The sequence below is a fragment of the Hylaeus anthracinus genome, unplaced genomic scaffold (genome assembly GCF_026225885.1).
Source record: "Hylaeus anthracinus isolate JK02 unplaced genomic scaffold, UHH_iyHylAnth1.0_haploid 12002, whole genome shotgun sequence".
In the NCBI taxonomy this organism is placed as follows: Eukaryota; Metazoa; Arthropoda; class Insecta; order Hymenoptera; family Colletidae; genus Hylaeus; species Hylaeus anthracinus.
Genome location: NW_026534349.1, coordinates 15,443,190 through 15,463,136, shown reverse-complemented (window position 1 = coordinate 15,463,136; position 19,947 = coordinate 15,443,190). Strand labels below are relative to the sequence as shown.

Below are 19,947 nucleotides of genomic sequence, written 5' to 3'. Positions count from 1 at the left end.
GGTTACAGCCTCTTGCATCTAAACGAACGTGCACCGTCGTCGATGTTTGGGTTAAGGTGTGATTAGTCGAACGGGGCGTGCTACACCGGCTCGTTTCCAACGCCTATCCTCGCCGACCTTGCGGGAGCTGTTTGAACGCTTAAGGAGGACAAGAGCACCGTCTTGAACACCGCGATACACCGAACCGATAGTAAAGCATCGTTTTTACTGTGAGAAAAATCCTTTCTTCGCGCCGGAATCCTTGAGAAATCACGTTGATACGTTAGTGCCGCTGTTCTTGCTATCGAGCGACGTCGGCGTCTTTATCTGCCGTCGTAATTATACAGCCTGCGTGTCTGCGATCCTGTACGTTTGTGCTTCGCCAACCGCGACCGGATTAACCTCTGATGGGACCTCGACCGATCGGATGTGGAACGTGCCGCGAGCCTCGTGGAAGAATCGCTAACCATCTCGACCGTAACGATGCCGTTGACGAGACGTCATCGTTCCATCCTCGCAACACGCTCGATGACCCGTGAGAGTCGCGACCGTTGAGCCCATATACGTGATGCATATACGGTTGAGCCCCGAGAACGCGAAGGAACCATTACTCCCAGACGACGACTCGAGACCGGATGGGATCGCTTGGAATCTGTGGCGTCAGATCCCGATAGATTCTAATATTATTCCATACCGGGTCTCGAATGAACGAGTAATGGAGCATGGAAGAGGCCCTGGAAAACTCGTGGAAGCCTTGGTCGGTTTTCCAAGGAGCACCGAACGTTTTGCATAATTGGGTAAATGCATTTGTGGATTCATAAAGGTCGATTCAGACTGTACGACACGACATGACAAATTAATGCATATATTCACACTGTTTCCGTAACTGTCACGATGGATGGATCATCCGGCGACGATGATTTGGCTTCTGTAGCCTTACTTTTAGACGAAGAAGAAACCGAATTAAAAAAATTTAAAAAAAGAAATCGAATATGGGTACATCCATTATTAAAAAAGAGAAAACTTGAAGGAGAACATTGGACATTGTTCAATGATTTACTGAAATATGACGACAAGTTTTATCAATATTTTAGAATGCCGCAATATAAATTTGTTGAATTATTAAAATTAATTGAACCCGTGCTACAAAAACAAAGTACATCGTTTCGCGAGGCAATTTCACCGACAGAAAGACTTACAGTTTGTATCAGATAAATATTTTTATTACAATATGTAATTTACATGGTCTTATTACCATATGAATGCGGAAAATCATAACATGATGGCGATGGAATTATTGAAGGTGGAGTTGAGTTTGTATGTTTGAGTTGTATGGTTGATGACGATAGTGATGTTGACGTTGATGGTCCAGTATAATATGGTTGCTGTTGTGAAGAATGTTTTGTGGGTGTTTTAGGTTGATGAAATGATTGTTCTTGCATAATTTGTTTCATTTTCAGTTCACTAATGATTGGGAATATTTGTAGTTTGGCTATATTTTGGTAATAGGGCGAAAAATTTGTTACAATTGATGCAATACTCGAAAAAAATGTATCTATTGCATTGGGCTCTTTAGCACTTTTTTTTCCTAATAGATATTTCATCATTACTGCTGATATCCGTTTCTGGTGGTTGAAATTTCTTTCTCTTATTTCTAGTTGATATTTTTTTCTTTTTTCTTTTTTTCATCCTTAATATTTATCTCTTCATCCAAATCATCATTTTTCTCATCATCCTCATTCAGATTATATCCTATATTGTTATTTTGATCATCTCTTCTATTATCGTTTTGATCATTTCTTTTGTCATTGTTCTTATCATCATATTCGTGTTCATTCGGTTCACCCTCATTGTCATCATCACTAATATTTTTTAAATTACTATATGTGTCCCTTTCTTGCATAAAAGGTGATAAAAACGATATTTCATCTTCAAATCTCCATTTTTTTATTTTTGAAGCAACCTGTCCGCTTTTTGTATCACATTTTTTTTTCAAAGCTCTTCTAAAAGAATCTCGCAGACTCGTCCATGATTTTTTACGAACAGCCACTAAAAAAAAGTGAAAATACAATGTTTCTATTTTCATAGGTTCTTAGCTACTGGTGATTCATTTAGAACAATAGCTACCAGTTATCGACTCGGTGATTCAACAGTGTAATCAAGTATTATTCAAGTATATGAAGCGATAATAGAGAGTTGAATGCCATTAACAATGGAAAATCCTACACAGATAAATGGAAAAAAACTGCCGAAGAATTTTTTGATATTTGGAATTTTCCTAATTGTATCGGTGCTCTCGATGGGAAACACGTTATCATTCAAGCTCCCGCAGACAGTGGATCTCAATTTTTTAATTATAAGAAAACGTTTTCAATAGTACTCTTAGCATTAGTGTATGCACATTATAAATTCATTGCAGTAAACATAGGCGGATATGGTAGGAATAGCGATGGAGGCCTATTTGTCAGTTCTAAATTGGGCAAAGCTCTTGAAAAAAATTAATTAAATGTTCCCAAAGACACTGAGCTCCCTAATACGCAAACCATTATGCCTTATGTCATAGTTGGCGATGAGGCATTTTCGTTAAAAAAATATTTGTTGAGATCTTATCTTGGTTTGCAAATTCAGGAGGATAGATCAAAAAGAATTCTCAACTACCGTCTCTCTCGTGCACGAAGAGTTTCGGAAAATCCATTCGGAATGCTGAGCCAAAAATTTCAACTTTATAATCGAAGATTGAAGTTAAAACCAGAAAATGCAGATAAAATCGTTTCGACTACGTGCATTTTGCATAATTATCTCCGAGATTGCAGAAATATTATACAAGATTTTGAGCATAATCATACCACTGAACTTAATTTGCAAAATTTTCCACGACAAGGTGGAAGTGCTGTAAGTGCTGCATTTGCTGTTCGAGACGGATTCAACGAATTTTTTGTCAGAACACGGTCGTGTTGAATGGCAAGATACAATAAATTAAGCTAATATGATATATATATATATATATATATATATGATAAAACTAGGTTATAAATAAAATAAATTATACATCTTTTACCTGACTGACTCATTTAATCGCAATTTCTTTCCATAAAATTCTTTAAATTCAGAATCCATATATTTTGGATGGTTTGTTGCATATAACGGCACATAGGCCTTAACATTTTCTATTCATTTTTCCTGACCTATTCTGTACTCTTTCAAATTGACAAAAGCATCAATACGTACCGACACGGACCGACAAAACATTGTTCGCTAGAATGTCGGTCGGTGCCGGTACGTCTCGATACATTCCATTGACGAAACGTGCAGGTCAGTGTCGTATAGTGTGAACAGTTTCATTAAAACGCGTGTTTTAATGTTTTGTCGTGTCGTTGCCGGAACGTGACGGTCCGTGTCGTATAGCCTGACTCGACCTTAATACGTAATTTAGACAAATGTTTTTAAGAGACATAGAAGATGCGAAATACTTATGGGACTGACTGTGTATATGTAGCAGGGAGGTGATAAAAATGAAGACTTGATCTAATCCCTGAGGTAGATTCGAAATGCGACTAGATTAAAAGATACAAGACTGGAATAATATCTTCTGAATGACGTTCAGGCAGGTTTTAATAACGATACACCGTTTGAACGCCAACAAATATATGTATATTGTAACCTAGTCAATAAATCATCGCAAAATATTTACATATCTTTATTTCATATTTTTTGGATTGAATGAAAAAAAGTTGAAGAAGTCCTGGTTTAAACGGATCAAGGGGAATAAGAGACGTCGACCTGCGTACGCGTTCCGAGTCGATTCCCTTCGAGGATCGTTCCCGTTCGTTCGATCGATCGATCGCCGGAACAATGGTACAGGAATTAAGAAGGAGACACGCTGAGAAGAACGTCGTTTGAATTTATTTTCGATTCGCTCTCAACGTACAGGCTACGCGTTCTTTCGTTTTATATATAATATATATCGGGGCGAGCGAGTTTGCTCGGAAAAGAACAAAGAATTAAATTACAAACACAAAGCGAGCTGCTTGAAACGATACGTTAACGCTGATACAATGGTTAAGTAGATGGACGGACAGAGGGATATCGGAGATGCGTCTGTATTCGAGTGTACATACGTTTGATGTGTGCGACAGAGTTGAACGGAGGGATAGGATCACGATCGATAAAAATGAAAACCGGACAAAAGAAACTGACCGTCCCAAACGTAACGAAACGGACGAAACGTAAAGCGATGCACGTTCCCACAAAGAACGAAATCCGCGTCGTATTATCACGGGGCGAATCGGTCTCACTGGTTTTCACCCTCGCCCTCTTCCTCCTCGTCGAATTCGCCCTCCTCCTCGGCGGTGGCCTCTTGATACTGCTGGTATTCGGACACCAGGTCGTTCATGTTGCTTTCGGCCTCCGTGAATTCCATCTCGTCCATACCCTCTCCCGTGTACCAATGCAAGAACGCCTTCCGCCTGAACATCGCGGTGAACTGCTCCGAAACTCTCTTGAACAGTTCCTGAAATCGAATTTCGTTTAGTATCGTGTTTCTGGGCTGCAGCTATGCCCCGATTTACCTGATTTACCGTCCAGATTTACCTGAATAGCCGTCGAATTTCCGATAAAAGTCGCAGACATCTTCAGCCCGCGAGGTGGGATGTCGCACACGGCGGTTTTAACGTTACTGGGTATCCAGTCGACGAAGTAGCTGCTGTTTTTGTTCTGAATGTTGAGCATCTGCTCGTCCACTTCCTTCATAGACATCCTTCCACGGAAAACCGCTGCTACGGTCAGGTAACGACCGTGACGAGGATCGCAGGCCGCCATCATGTTCTTCGCGTCGAACATTTGCTGCGTGAGTTCCGGTACCGTGAGGGCTCTGTACTGCTGCGAGCCTCTGTCGGAATAGAAATATTGAAATGTATTATTTTGCATTGGATTATCCAGAAAGTTCGTCCCAATTTTGTATAAATATTCAAAGGCGCATTTGAATTTATTATACATATTTATTGAATTACGTGGGTATCGTTTTTTTTTACAAGGTTACCACCTTTCAAGGGTTGTATATATATTTGTTTTCAACCTTTTGATATATTCAGACCTGTACCACCTAACAAAAATTCACGTTAAATTTCCAAACAGCCAAATAATATTTTGTATTTTATTATAACTGTAGAAGCTCATACTGTAGCGGTTGATTTATTATTAGATCGCTGGTTGCTTTACCTGGACGTTAAAGGTGCGAAGCCAGGAATGAAGAAGTGCAATCGCGGAAATGGCACCATGTTTACTGCCAGTTTGCGCAGATCAGCGTTCAACTGGCCAGGGAATCTCAGACAGGTAGTCACGCCGCTGAGCGTAGCGCTTACTAAATGATTCAAATCGCCGTAAGTTGGCGTGGTCAATTTCAACGTGCGGAAACAGATATCATAGAGGGCTTCGTTGTCGATGCAGTAAGATTCATCCGTGTTCTCGACCAGCTGGTGCACGGACAAAGTGCAGTTGTAGGGCTCCACCACGGTGTCAGACACCTGTAAAGAGAACATTCGTTAACCTTTTGACTGCGAAGGGCGTATATATTCATTCCCAAAAATTAGATTCGGAGCAACTTTTAAATTTGTAAAATCAATTTTACGTATCACCTTATAAAAGACTTCTAAGTTTGTAATTTTTATTTTTGAAACTAAACGTTGTATGAACAAACTGTAAATATACAAAAGTTTCATCTTATCATCCTCTATAAGTTGAACATTCGTTAACCCTTTGACTGCGAAGGGCGTATATATTCATCTCCAAAAATTAGATTCAGAGGAATTTTTAAATTTGTAATTTTTAGCTTTGAAACTAAACGTTGTATTAACAAACTGTAAATATAAAAAAGTCTCATCTTGTCATCCTCTATAAGGCAAACAAACGTTCCCTAATTCTTTGACTGCGAAGGGCGTATATATTCATCCCCAAAAATTAGATTCAGAGGAATTTTTAAGTTTGTAATTTTTATTTTTGAAATTAAACGTTGTATGAACAAACTGTAAATATAAAAAAGTCTCATCTTATCATCCTCTATAAGGTGATATTTTTTTAAACTAGTGTTTTACGACGCTATCCTTAGAATTTCTAACGCAAGTCGTCTGGGATCAAAGGGTTGACGCGAAGGACAAGTCGAGAATATTTAGAATAAAGTACCTTCGGGGATGGGACAACGCTGAACGTCATCATGATTCTGTCGGGATACTCTTCGCGGATCTTGGAAATTAGCAGCGTTCCCATTCCAGCCCCTGTTCCGCCGCCGAGGGAATGAGTTAGCTGGAAACCCTGTAAGCAATCGCAACTCTCCGCCTCCTTGCGAACAACGTCGAGTACGGAATCGACGAGTTCCGCGCCTTCTGTGTAGTGACCCTTGGCCCAATTGTTCCCAGCCCCGCTCTGGCCGAAAACAAAATTGTCCGGTCGAAATATCTGACCGAACGGTCCCGAGCGAACCGCGTCCATGGTGCCGGGCTCGAGGTCGACCAGAATCGCTCTAGGAACATACTTTCCCCCGGACGCTTCGTTGTAGTAGACGTTTATACGCTCGAGCTGAAGATCCGAGTCACCGTGATAAGTGCCTGTTGGATCGATGCCGTGTTCGTCGGAGATCACCTCCCAGAACTGTTGATAACAAAGAAGGGTGATCAGAGTTGATTATAGGCGAATCGTCACCCTAAAGACGCCCCTCGATCATCTCGTAAAAGATACTAATTGACCTGAACGGCGATACCTTTGCTCCTATTTGATTACCGCATTGACCAGCTTGGAGATGAACGATTTCACGCATTTTCTAAAACGTCTGCCTCCTCCTTTTTCTAGCGAAGCCTTTCGATCGTTCTCTTCTCTTTCCACTCGATGAAATCTTCTTCCGATGGGACTCTGGCTGTTTGCACGATTTTTAGATACCGATTGATACCAAGTTCGAACGCGGAAAAGGTTCGCGTAGTGCCTGAGTTCTTGTCGAGCGTACGAAAACGGAAAGGCTCGAACTCGGCGATGGCGATCAACGAATCGTCGTTTGTTCTTCGGTTGCCTTGGAGATTTTGTTTCGCGATTCGTCGATTCAGCTCGTTCGGTTTAATGCTGAACGACAATGATACGAAGTTTGATCTATCGATACTTATAACTAGACTGCGGATCTTTATGCATTTATAGAAAATTTGAACGTACAAGAATCTACAAAATGCAAACAATATGCAAGAATATAAAAAAGATTGAAAGTAAAGTTCACGTTATAATATTTCCAGAATAAAATGAATTCCTATTTAGGTTGAATTTTTCCAGGCACCTTCGCGAAGATTTTATTTTGCATAAGGATCCGCAGTCTACTTATAACTCTTACGAAATAGTAAACTCTTTAAATTAAACATCAAATGATTTATAATATCAAGGAGAGCGAAAAGTAATCAAAATTTTATCAACATTTATTTATTAAAGAAATTTTAAACACCAATGAACAAAATAATTTCCATCATTTTCTAACACTTTTTGCCTACGTTCGATTCCCTTTATAAAAGAGTTTCTTTCATTTCTCTTTTTATTTATTAAGTAGACAGGGTAACGTGCACAGAAATGACAAGATACTGTATAGGTAAGACGAATAATTTTTTATTTTTGCGTAGATTTAAGACTAACAGAATCGCCGATTAATTTTGCAGAGAAAGAGGAACACGTCGAGGACGATAACGCGAACACCATAAGACGTTGTATTCGATGGTGCTTCAGATGTTTAATGGCCATCGCAGAAGGTGACCAGGCTCGGAGAAGAAAAGATACAATCGAAGGTTAATCGATTGTTTCGTGGCTGAGGTGTTTGAACGTAGCCGGATGTTTGTCGACGATCGTCCTCGAGTGGTAGAATGAGTACAGGTTTCAGCGTCTGCCTGCGAAGACTGGTACTCCCGAATAGGCGGCAGGTAGGCTGGCATAGGCGGCTGACAGGCCAGGGTAGGCGACATGGGCGACCGGGGCAGCGGCATGAGCGACCACGGGGCTAGCGATGTATGGTGCAGCTATCGCATGATTGATCGCGTGTGCGTTGTAGCTGCTAGCATAAGTTCCTACTGTCAGGGCCGCTGGGATCGGTGCCGTGTACGCCGCGGGCAACAAACCAGCCGAGCAGACGGCGATCAAGCCGGCGAAGAGAACCTAGAAACAAGGAAAATGTCCAAATTTAGTATCCGGTTCGAGGATTCACTCTTCTCCCTGGAGGTAAAATCCTTTCCACTCTGAACTTTGCGTAGGGGACTCCAGAGGCCCCACTGGGTCGCAGCTTAAGCTGTTGGGGCCAGTTATGGTCGAATCATTTGTAATGGAAAGGGTTAGAACCTAACACTCTTCTGGGTAGAGTTTCCTTTACACTCTGAATTTAGCATAGAGAACTCCAGAGGCTCCACTGAGTCACAGCATCAGCTCCATAAACTCAATATCCAGATCGCCTGGGGTGCAAAGGGTTAAACCCTAGCACTCTTCTGCCTACAGATTTAATCCTTTGCACTCTGAATTTAGCATAGAGAACTCCAGCGGCTGCACTGAGTCAAAGCATCAGCTCTATAGACTCACTATGTCCAGATCGCCTGAAGTGCAAAGGGTTAAATCCTAACATCCTTCTGCCTAGAAGTTTAATCCTTTGCACTCTGAACTTAGCATAGAGGATTCCAGAGGCTCCACTGAGTCACAGCATCAGCTCCATAGACTCACTATGTCCAGATCGCCTTGAGTGTAAAGGGTTAAACCCTAACACTCTTCTGCCTAGAGCTTCAATGCTTTGCACTTTGAACTTAACATAGAGGACTCCAGAGGCCCCACTGAGTCGCAACATCAGCTTCTGAGACCAGCTATGGTCAAATCACTTATCGTGCAAAGGGTTAACTCCTAGTTTCGGTTAAGGTAGCGTAATCACCGTTCGTCGAACAACTTACCAACATTTTGATGGCAGACATTGTGCTTGTGGTTGGCTTGGAAGTAGTTGGAGTGGATCGCTAAAGAAACTGTGCTACCATTACGATTAACAAGACCTCTTTTATAGGTGGTTTCGGCCAACAATATACTCCCACTACGAGAACGAGGGGGGGGGGGGGCAACGCAATAGCATTACGAGGCACGATGCCATGGGTACGCGCTTCTGAATACCGGATTACCTTTGCTCCTTTTAGGCCACGCCTGCGTTTGCCACTTTCATTGGCAACCAGATCTACGACCGAATCGGTACTTCGTAGGAACGATTCGAATTCGAGGTGTTCATCCGTCATGGATAGATCGTCTTCGCGACTCTGTACGTCGAGATCCGAGACTGTTTGAAGGGGTATCCTTAATTAGGTGGTCTAAAAAAGCAGTTTTTCGTGAATTTTGTTAGGATGGAAACAAATAATTAATTCTATCGAACTTTGTACTATATTTTCGTACATATTTGAGTAGTCTGTAGAAATTTTTTCAACAAGAAATATTCAAATTGAGTCGACTGTGATGCACATTTGCAGAGCACCTCATAATTAAAACCTCCTATCGGCGGGAAAGATGCAGGTCGTAATTTTGGTTTGACACAAAAAAACCAAAAGAAATGTTCATTTTCATACATTTTTCTTCTATGTGAACTAAAAAAATTCATACAAAAAAATGTTAAACGACTTTTTTATCAAGCTAAAGTGATTTTTTTCATCCGAAGTACTCGTCCTGTTTTTCAAACTTGCAGTAATTTTACATTTCACCATTTTTGCGGGTTTTTCTTAGTTCACATAGAAAAAAAATGTAGGAAAATGAAAATTTCTTTTGGTTTTTTTTGTGTCAAACCAAAATTACGACCTGCATCTTTCCCGCCGATAGGAGGTTTTAATTGTGAGGTGCTCTACAAATGTGCGTCACAGTGGACTCAATTTGAATATTTCTTGTTGAAAAAATTTCTACAGACTACTCAAATATGTATGAAAATAGGATAAAAATTCGATAGAATTAATTATTTTTTTCCACCCCAAAAATATTCACGGAAAACCGTTTTTTTTAGACCTCCTAATTCAGGATACCCCCTTAAGGTAGTTGTTTCAATAGTCACGTTGAAATGTATGATTGGGAACAATTGGAAACTTTTGTGAAAGTACCGTCTTACTTTAACCCTTGAAAGGCTGATTTTCCAAAATTAAATTTAAAAAAATATATCAATGTACTTATTATTTGAACAGTTTTGACAGCTGACGTTTATTTTTTTTAACTTTTGTTCAAAAGGACATTATTCAATGGTAACATACATACAGCTAAATATTAAAAACAAACCAATTGCAGGTGTACGATTCGATTTGAAAGTTCGGTATCAAATTCGTAACTTAGGGCAATTAAAGGCTCCAATCATAATCAAATAATAAACTCACGGAACAACTTTGGAACAACATGGAACAATTTTGACAGCTGACGTTTATTTTTTTAACTTTTGTTCAAAAGGACATTATCCAATGGCAACATACATACAGCTAAATATTGAAAACAAACCAAATGCAAGTGTATGATTCGATTTAAAAGTCCGGTATCAAATTCGTAACTTAGGGCAATTAAAGGCTAATCGAATAATAAATTCATGGAAAACTACCTTAATCCAGGGACGAGAACTCCACAAAAATGTCTTCATCATTCTCATCTAAGGGACGAGGGTTAAGTGCTCGATACATTGATGCTTGGTAAATACCTAATATTAATTAAATTGAACAAAAGTTATCCATCAATCCTTCGAGTTCTATGGACGCATATACCTAGAAAAAGGTTCATAGAAAAAGTTATCGATATGATCTATGAACGCATCTATGCATTTGTCAATTTTTTTTATTTACTTGAGACACTATCAATGACGTTTCATGTCATTCTATTTATTAGTTCGAATATTCAGATTCATTAATATTCATGTTAAGACCTACACTTTAATGTTTCGATATAATAATCACAAAAGAATTCCGTCCACAAGTATCGACCATGAGTATCTAGCACTCAAAGCAATAGTAACGAAAGCATAGCAATCTATAGACAACGTACAAATTCATAGTATCATCTAAATCCCTCAGGAGTCTTCGCAGATCCTGGCGTCCCAATCTAAAAAGAGGATCCGAATAATCAAAGTGTTCACCTGTAAATTAATCGATATCTTCTCTCATCCTGCTTCCCTTGCGGATGGACAGATTAAATCAAACGCGTCCGGGAATAATTAAGATCCCGCGGTTGATGTAATCATCCAAATGACAGCGACAACGATCGCTTCGCTCGTGTTTTAACGTGAACGAGCGATACATGTTTGGGCGCGGCTCGTTCACGTTCTAAATACGAAACACGGGCATACGTTCTACGACGACAAACGACTGATTGTGACATCGTAAGTTTCGAAGATCGTTCACCGAACGTGACTCGAATTCCATCGGAGCAGCGGGCCGGCGTCTCGTTTAACAACCTGCTTCTCGTTTTAGCGACTTTCGCTCGTATTTTTATCGTGCTCTTCGGTATCGTCGCACCGTCCTTGCACTTTCTGCACGTGTCAAAGATCGATGCTGCATAGGAAGCCTGCATAGGAGCCTGAACGGGTTTAAAATTGATTAATTGACCCTACTTAGTAGGGTCTGATTATTCCAGAAAATAGGAGCTGAAACTCTTGTCGGCAATAATCGAGGTACTCGACTTTAGCGAATAATAAGTCTATGCAGACTATCGTTACTACTATCCTCAACCTTATTTATTAGTAATGAATTAATACTTAATGACCACCTGTCTATTTCATGCAACGATCCAGGCTCTCGTGCAGTAGACTCGTTTCATTTTTTATTCCAATGAGAATCCTGACCCATGGTTGGCAGTTGTGCGGCCAAAGGCTTCCAAACGGCAATAATTACGCAGCCTTTGACGACCTTCGTTACTAGTCGAAATTCCTGGACTCGCGTGATGCAACACGAGCGAGTAGTCGCCGCGCTATTGTTGTTTCGTCAGAGTTCGAAACGCGGACGTTGTTAGTTGCTGTCGGATCGTGACGTTGCGCGACGTCACCTTCGCGTGGTGTAACGAAGCCACGGACACGCGCGAGTTGAACTAATCGAAGACCTTAATCGAAGCCATTCCGTTACAGTAACTTTGTTCCTGAAGAATCGCCGTTAGGTGGTGGACATGGAAAGTTAGAGTGAAACTAGACACAATGTTAAAGAAAGAAGAGTAGAACAATGTTTTTTACTATTTCTTTCTTTGATTTATCATGGTATATTAGTTGTTAATTTTCAGAAAATGTTAGGGAAAAGAACTAATTATTTTGTTCTTCTTAGGTGGAGCATTTCGTAATAAATCCCTGTTACAGGTAGAGTAAGGTCTTTGACTGCGATAGGAACCCCATTTCTTCAGTAAATAATTGAACTTGATTATTATGATATATTTGCTTTCCAATCCCAATGAAAGTAAATATAATTTAAAAACGTAATTCACATTTTTTTAAATAAAACCCTCGACTTTCATCTTCACATGAGTAACATGAAGATATAATGTAATACCTATTAGATCATTTATTTTTTAAATGAAACTCTCGACTTTCATCTTGACTCGAGTCACATAGAAATATAATGTGCTACCTATCAGATCATTTATTTTTTAAATAAATCCCTCGACTTTCATCTTCACCTGAGTAACATGAAGATATAATGTGCTACCTATTAGATCATTTATTTTTTAAATAAAACTCTCGACTTTCATCTTGACTCGAGTCACATAGAAATATAATGTACTACCTATTAGATCATTTATTTTTTAAATAAAACCCTCGACTTTCATCTTCACCTGAGTAACATGAAGATATAATGTGCTACCTATTAGATCATTTATTTTTTAAATAAAACTCTCGACTTTCATCTTGACTCGAGTCACATGAAGATATAATGTAATACCTATCAGATCATTTATTTTTTAAATAAATCTCTCGACTTTTGTCTTGATTCCAGTCACATGGAGATATAATGTGACAAAGGAATTAGGAGGCACAGGTTAGGCTGACAGAAACGATAGAAAAGGCCGTTGTGTTCTATGTAGATTTGCAATTTATTTCATTAAACAAAAACGTGGTTGAGAGGAGAGATGAAGAATCGTGTTCAAGGAAACGCGAACGGTGCAGCGTAGGCGAATGGAGCGTATGACAGGGGTGCAGCGTGTGCGGCGAAGGTAAACGGTGCGGCAGCCGCTGCTGGTACGGCTGCGTGCACGGCCGCAAGAGGAGCAGCAGCGAGAGGAGCAGCAGCGAGAGGAGCAGCAGCGAACGTGTTGTAGTTCCTAGCGACGACTTGGCTACTCCTAGCGGTTACGATGGGTGCTGGAACAGCTGCAAGCGGTGCCGCTGCCACCGCAGGAGCTGCGACCAGTGGGGCCGCTGGGATCACGCCGGCGAACGCCACGGCTGCCATTGAAAGGACGATGCACTGCAAAGAAAAAAGTACTGGTTCAATATGTGTATTCGATTTTCCCATCCCCTTTCAATTGCGACGTGTTTAACCCAGAGGTTGTCACACTCGTCGCTTTGAAAACGTCTGACATCCCCTGAAGAATTCCACCGAGCCTCCCAAAAGTCTTTCTAGCGAGAACAAGGGTCCTTTCACACGGCCACGTGGATGCTGACCTCTCGGTGACAGGGCAACCGTTCGCCGCGAAGGCTCTTCCGGTTGCTCATGTGAAAGTCTCTCGTTCTCGTATCGAGTCTCGAGGGGCGAAAAGCTCCGAACGAAAAACATCGGAATAATCCCACCGTGTCATCCTCGGCCACTTACCGCTAACTTGAACATGTTGAACTTGCTATCGATTCGGTACCTCTGGGACGAGTGAAGAGACGTCCGAGCGCCCTCACTTTATACCAATGTCCACCGCTCTTGTCCGCGCGTGGCTTACGAAAATCGAAGAGCGTTGCCCCCGACTTGCGAAAGCCCCCGCCGGTCTTTGTACGCGTACGGCCACATTCGTATCGATTTCGTTCGTTGCGCTCGCCATTGAAATGCCGCGCGCGAACCGTTCGCGGCGTTTTCGCGCGGCAGCTAACCAGGAGGGAGCTTCCCTACTTTGGGTTAGAGCGCATTTTCAATCGGCTCGCGTCTCGTAGGCGCGATCCAGCGCGCGTAGATCGATCGATTTCGGTGACCTTGATCGAAAGAGAGACACGAAGCAGAACGCTTCGGATATGGCGGAATTATGTAAACAAGCATGTCGAGAAATTGTATAACCCCCGCGACTACGTGCCCGTCCGGTTGGAACGCATAACAAGGTTATAACGCCAGCCGGCTGACCGATTACGCGAATTGTTTCGCTTCCCACACGATCCGATCTACCTGCAAATACCTTTAATCTACTTTTCGCTACCCTCACCTTCGATGCCGCGTTATCCTACTGGACCGCGACGAACTTTTCCCCGAGATGGTCAGAACGAGTGCGCGATCGTTCCTTGTTTACTATTTTTATTTTAATTATTACATTGCCTTGTTATTTTATTCCGGCTCTACCCTGGTATTGCTGGCTTACGAAAATCGAAGAGCGTTACTTGCGAAAGCCCCCGCCGGTCTTTGTACGCGTACGGCCACATTCGTATCGATTTCGTTCGTTGCGCTCGCCATTGAAATGCCGCGCGCGATCCGTTCGCGGCGTTTTCGCGCGGCAGCTAACCAGGAGGGAGCTTCCCTACTTTGGGTTAGAGCGCATTTTCAATCGGCTCGCGTCTCGTAGGCGCGATCCAGCCCGCGTGGATCGATCGATTTCGGTGACCTTGATCGAAAGAGAGACACGAAGCCGAACGCTTCGGGTATGGCGGAATTATGTAAGCAAGCATGTCGAGAAATTGTATAACCCCCGCGACTACGGGCCCGTCCGGTTGGAACACATAACAAGGTTATAACGCCAGCCGGCTGACCGATTACGCGAATTGTTTCGCTTCCCACACGATCCGATCTACCTGCAAATACCTTTAATCTACTTTTCGCTACCCTCACCTTCGATGCCGCGTTATCCTACTGGACCGCGACGAACTTTTCCCCGAGATGGCCAGAACGAGTACGCGATCGTTCCTTGTTTACTATTTTTATTTTAATTATTACATTGCCTTGTTATTTTATTCCGGCTCTACCCTGGTATTGCTGGCTTATGCAACATTGAACCCAAGTGCAACACTTATTTGCTCTACTGCTCGTGATTACAGTTTTACGTGGGCTCCAAGTACTTGCCTCGATGAGAAGTAATATCGGAGAGGGCTAGCTTCTCCATTTTCGGGTTTAGTCGGCTTTGGAGGGTTTGTTAGAGTAAGAACTCCTATTTACCAGTGGTAACCTTCGGGAGGGGTCTGGTGTGGGCCTCAGGCACAGGTACCAACCCAGACCCTTGAAGAACATGTTGGAGCTACTGCTATTATTTTATTTTTATATTTCTATTCAGTTATTATTCCATCGATATCCATTGACAGAAATGATGACATTACTCGACCCAATACCATGAAACAATAATCTACACGAGTGCTTAACGTTCTGAAAAATTAGTAAAAATGGTATTTATGAGGCACATCATTTACCCGCGATACGATAACGCGTACACAATTTAGCTCCGGGAGCGAAGTCATGTCCCCATTAAATTAATTAATGAGTTTCGAGTGTCGAGCGTCAAAACAAAAATAACGCAAGAATTAATTGACGTTTCGGCCATGCTCTGCCGCTCGTGCTAAGGCGGACAAACAAGCCTTGTCTCGGACATAACCATAATTTAACAGGTTCTGGCTTTAGAGCACTGGTCTCCAAACCTTTCGGAAGACGCTCCTCCCCTCTAAAAAAAATCTTACGACCGATACGTAAACCAACCTTTCCTCTTGTGTTTCGTTGAACTCGTTCGAAATTGAGCAGAACTCGTCGACTTGAATATTTTTAGTCGTATCGAGCCAATAATCAACTATCTAGAAACAATAGAGTTTCTCGCGTTAACAGTAGCGATCAGATCGATCCAACTATTCGTTATTTTTAATATCGATCTCCGTTTCAACGAGACAAAATAAACACAAATCGAGGATGTAATATACATATAATACGTTTATTGATCGATACATATTTACGCCACCCACGGCATGGCAGAACTGAACAGAACAGCTTCGCTTGTTTTTGTTCACTTATTTCGGGGATCGCGTACGCGGGTCACGTCTGCCTAGCTGCCCCCCCCCCCCCCACTTAAATGAAATTTAAGGAAAAAAATTGCATGATAATGCACTATTTATGCGCTCTTCAAATTCGTAAGAAAAAAATTGTACGCTCGCTTCGTTTAATGCAAAAAAATTTATTTAAATTGGGGGGCTGAGTAGGCTGCCAGTAAGCCCTCCCACATATTAATGATAAGCAATATTGACAGAAAAACACGCAGAATTTATGCGCTAATTATGCGCTATCGTGTAAGAGCAATTTCGATTAAGGGGTTAGTCGCAGTCAGGTAAATGAAAACGGACACTTTCTTGAGTGTTTTTTTTTCAGGTATTAAATAATAATGTTTATTAATGAAATTTAAATATATGACAAAATATATCTTAAAGAACTATAAACAAATTTTTGTTTTAAAAAAAGGTTCATTCATTTCGTCGTAACAGGGGATGGTGTGGGTGGCCATTTTGTTTGAGGTGAGCAAGATTTCTCCAAACTGGTGTACCTGAAAACAAAAATAAAGGTAGATTTAGAAAATATATTAGATTAACGGGTCCCTGATCGAAGGATTTTTTCTTTTCTTGTATACTTTTCTTTTTATTCTCTATTTAATCGCTTCATTTTATAATGAAAATTGAACTTCAACTTCAAATGTACGTCATTTTGTTTTAAATTAATTTTTTCCAAAATCCTTTCATGTTCTATATGATTTACATTAACGTACAAATGATATATGCTGATAATTGTATGTACACATACGCGCACACACCGCCCGCAACACGCACACTAGATAGATCGAGCAAACGTCAATGACTTGCAAAATTGAAATAAGGAAGCACAAAAATTAAACTCACCTAAATAATAACACTTAATTCGAGTATCTGTCGTGCATAATTGAATAATGTCATTTAAGTAATGTTAACAAGTCAGGAGACAAAATTTAGACCTGCACCAAAAGGGAAGTTCTTTAAGGGATGGAGCGCAGAAATTGAAATTAATTCAATATAATAACGCATAAATCGAGTATTAATCGTGTACAGTTGAATAATGAAATTTTAGTGATATTAGCAAGTTACGAGACAAAACTTGCATTTGCACAAAGAGGAAGTCCCTGGGGGGATGAAGCGCAAAAATCGAAATTGCTCTTATACGATAGCGCATAAGAGCATAATTAGTGCATAAATCCTGCATGTTTTTCTGTCAATATTGCTTATCATTAATACGTGGGGGAGGGGCTTACTAGAAGTCTACTCAGCCCCTCCATTTAAAAATAAACTTTTTTGCATTAAACGGAGCGAGCACAAAATTTGTTTCTTACGGAATTGAAGAGCACATAAATAGTGCATTATTATGCAATTTTTTCCTTAAATTTTATTTAAGTGGTTGGGCTAGCTAGGCAGACGTACGCGTGTCTCTCGATCGATATTCACCGAGACGCGTCACCCTCGTGTGGCCTAATATCTATTCGAGCACATTACAGAGGATATCCGAACAAAGAAAATGCATAATCAACAAGATCCACGAGGTCGCCTGAAAAGGCCTCATGCGACGCGTTCCCTTTTCTGGACACGCGCGTCGTTCGTCGATTTTTGAACCGTTCGTTCATCCATCGAAACGTTTTTCTACGCTATTTTTTCGAGATTCGATATCGATCGATACATTTCCCGCCTCTCACTCGCGGTGCCGGTTATCCGTATCCCTTCTCTGGTCGGCCGTCTCTCTTTCTCTTCTTTGCCACAAGGTCGCGCAACTTCAAGGCAAAGCACCCGGTTTTTTCTCAAGTTCAAGTTCGTCGAGTCCGTATCGGGGGAACGGCATTTGCTCTTCCATGGGTGTACCTCGTATTTCTGCCGCGACAGGATACCGCACCCTCGGTATCTCTGTTAATTTCATCCAATTTAAATGAGCTATCCGAACCGCCCGAGCCACTGGAATCATCCTCTCGAGAACTCTGCCTGAATAATATCTTCCTTCGACTTTCAGTCCGCTACTATCGTATACGTATCGTAAATACACCTTTCCACGTAGAAACGAGGTTTTTCTGAGACGCATAGCGAACGCCCAGGAGACGGCGGGCAAGGAACGCGTGCAACGTTCCCTCCCGGCATATGCCCGAAGATGGCGATCCTTTGTGCACCCGTAGGAAGCCGTACGAGACTCCTCGAATGACGCAAATTTTTCTCAAAGTCGACAAGGACGCGCCTCGTCGATCGAGAAAAAGTGTAAACCTGTTTGCGGTTTTACAAGCAAAATAAAAAATTATATATATATCGTTCGAACACGGATTCGGAAAAAAAAGAAAGATGAAAATGACGCGCATTGTTGGACCACGCCTGAGTCGCAGCCTTGAACAAATCCGCGATTCAGGTGGTATAGTTGGCCGTTCCGTGGCAAAACCTTTCTCGACTCGCTACGTAGGGAGACGTCGATTGGTCGACCGGTCGAACAAAAATTCTACGACCAACAAGAAGGAAGCGTGTAGTAGTATCTCGTTCGCGGGTTGCTCGAAGGCGGGCTGTTGCCCTTCGTGGAACGATGAAAACGGGTAAAAAGAACGCTTCCCTCCCTCCTCTACCCCATGGGGTAAGAGAAGGGGATGCAGAAAGATGAGAATCTTTGTCGCGGTTTCCCCTATATAAACGGCGTGCACGGGGTTTTCGAGTATCATCATCCTTTCAACTTGCTCAGTAGTACATCCACTCGTTCCACGTAGCCAACATGTTCAAGACGGTGAGTCCTGAAACGTTCGCCACGAGTTCGACCGATGTCGGCTTACAGTGGGCGAGCGTGTAGGAGGATCGGTAGTGGAAACTAATCAAAATTTTCTCGTGTACAGTTGTTGTTCGCTGGATTATTGGCGATCGCCGCCGCCGCCCCTTCGCCAGTCCCGGCTCCGGCACCAGCTCCAGCACCGGCTCCAGCGCCAGCTCCGAGCTCTGCTCTCATCGGGACACCGTACATCGCCCCCTTAGGAGCGTCCCCTCTCTACAACATTGGCGGACCCATCGTCTACACCAATTACCCAGCATCGCTTCCTCTCACCGGCTACGTACCCAACCTCATCTACAAGAACATCGTCTACTAAGGACTCACAAGGACGCACCGATCGATCGACCGATCGTTGGGATCGGTCGATCGAACGGACGGACCGAACCACCAACCGATCGACTCATTTTCTAATCACAACGAAAATCATTAATCACGTATCTGTACTTTCTGCGATGCATCGTTTAATCCTCGATTCACCATCAATGTTATGTACTTTTAGATTCGGTATCAATAAAACCGCTTAAAGGCAAACCATCATTCTCGTCTGTTTAATTTACTTTTAACCTTTTTGTAATTAGACACCAAACGTTGCCAAAAATATTGTTAATTTGCTGACCACTTAAATGGTCTTAAAATTAAGGTAATTAAATTTGCTGCGACTTCATTTCTCATGAGTTTAGTGTAGGATGAGTATTTACGTCAATACAGTGGGTGTAGAAAGTATTCGTACAACGATCAATTTCCAAAAGAACAATGTGAAATTGTGATTTATTAACTTGCATTTATTAAAATGCATTCCGATCGTAAGACGAGAATGAAAATAAATTCGGATAGGATTTGTGGATTTAGAGAGGTTAAAAAATTAAATACTACGATAAACGTTAAATCGTCTAATTGGCAGTCTTCGGCAGTCTCGAAACGAAATTTTAACTCGATAGAAATTTTCACGAGTTTTAGTCTGCCAGCCAATGTGTTAAGGTATACTGGTATAATGGTATAATGTTAAGGTTACTTTTAAAACCAATTTTAATCT

The 19,947-nt window shown here is 41.6% G+C and overlaps 6 protein-coding genes across 6 annotated transcripts; 2 read left to right on the top strand and 4 right to left on the bottom strand.

Annotated features, from left to right (window-relative positions):
• Positions 1 to 1,217: 1,217 nt before the first annotated feature.
• LOC128892485 (putative uncharacterized protein DDB_G0289963) lies at positions 1,218 to 2,267 on the bottom strand. Its single transcript, XM_054152926.1, is given in 3 exon segments — positions 1,218 to 1,611; positions 1,613 to 1,636; positions 1,638 to 2,267. Coding segments are annotated over 3 exon segments (846 nt in total). The 5' UTR covers positions 2,066 to 2,267.
• Positions 2,072 to 3,140, top strand: LOC128892483 (uncharacterized; the record flags this gene model as incomplete). Its single annotated transcript, XM_054152925.1, is given in 4 exon segments — positions 2,072 to 2,174; positions 2,210 to 2,458; positions 2,543 to 2,871; positions 3,090 to 3,140. Coding segments are annotated over 4 exon segments (732 nt in total), but the record flags the coding sequence as incomplete, so codon positions are not given.
• A 1,015-nt stretch (positions 3,141 to 4,155) lies between these two features.
• On the bottom strand, positions 4,156 to 6,787 carry LOC128892551 (tubulin beta chain-like). The gene is made up of 5 exons (XM_054153080.1): positions 6,731 to 6,787; positions 6,157 to 6,621; positions 5,197 to 5,501; positions 4,570 to 4,867; positions 4,156 to 4,489 (listed from the first exon to the last, which is right to left on the bottom strand). Exons 1-5 carry the CDS (start codon positions 6,785 to 6,787, stop codon positions 4,271 to 4,273), a joined length of 1,344 nt encoding a protein of 447 aa, XP_054009055.1. The 3' UTR covers positions 4,156 to 4,270.
• Positions 6,788 to 7,446: 659 nt separating this feature from the next.
• Positions 7,447 to 9,029, bottom strand: LOC128892561 (RNA-binding protein 14-like). The gene is made up of 2 exons (XM_054153098.1): positions 8,922 to 9,029; positions 7,447 to 8,148 (listed from the first exon to the last, which is right to left on the bottom strand). The coding sequence occupies exons 1-2, from the start codon at positions 8,940 to 8,942 to the stop codon at positions 7,873 to 7,875; spliced, it is 297 nt and encodes a 98-aa protein (XP_054009073.1). The 5' UTR covers positions 8,943 to 9,029; the 3' UTR covers positions 7,447 to 7,872.
• A 3,999-nt stretch (positions 9,030 to 13,028) lies between these two features.
• Positions 13,029 to 14,019, bottom strand: LOC128892560 (NADH-quinone oxidoreductase subunit I 2-like). Its single transcript, XM_054153097.1, has 2 exons — positions 13,761 to 14,019; positions 13,029 to 13,415 (listed from the first exon to the last, which is right to left on the bottom strand). Exons 1-2 carry the CDS (start codon positions 13,773 to 13,775, stop codon positions 13,092 to 13,094), a joined length of 339 nt encoding a protein of 112 aa, XP_054009072.1. The 5' UTR covers positions 13,776 to 14,019; the 3' UTR covers positions 13,029 to 13,091.
• Positions 14,020 to 18,773: 4,754 nt separating this feature from the next.
• On the top strand, positions 18,774 to 19,451 carry LOC128892562 (neuropeptide-like 3). The gene is made up of 2 exons (XM_054153100.1): positions 18,774 to 18,875; positions 18,982 to 19,451. Exons 1-2 carry the CDS (start codon positions 18,864 to 18,866, stop codon positions 19,228 to 19,230), a joined length of 261 nt encoding a protein of 86 aa, XP_054009075.1. The 5' UTR covers positions 18,774 to 18,863; the 3' UTR covers positions 19,231 to 19,451.
• The last annotated feature ends 496 nt before the right edge of the window (positions 19,452 to 19,947 follow it).

What these genes read in the sequence shown, in the direction of transcription:
- LOC128892561 (XM_054153098.1), bottom strand. Translation starts at nt 8,942, where the DNA reads ATGTCTGCCATCAAAATGTTG. An exon ending in TGTCTGCCATCAAAATGTTG is followed by an intron (nt 8,149 to 8,921) that starts GTAAGTTGTTCG and finishes CCTTGTTTCTAG; the next exon opens with GTTCTCTTCGCCGGCTTGAT.
- LOC128892551 (XM_054153080.1), bottom strand. Translation starts at nt 6,787, where the DNA reads ATGCGTGAAATCGTTCATCTCCAAGCTGGTCAATGCGGTAATCAAATA. An exon ending in TTCGCACCTTTAACGTCCAG is followed by an intron (nt 4,868 to 5,196) that starts GTAAAGCAACCA and finishes CTATTCCGACAG; the next exon opens with AGGCTCGCAGCAGTACAGAG. An exon ending in GAAATTCGACGGCTATTCAG is followed by an intron (nt 4,490 to 4,569) that starts GTAAATCTGGAC and finishes ATTCGATTTCAG; the next exon opens with GAACTGTTCAAGAGAGTTTC.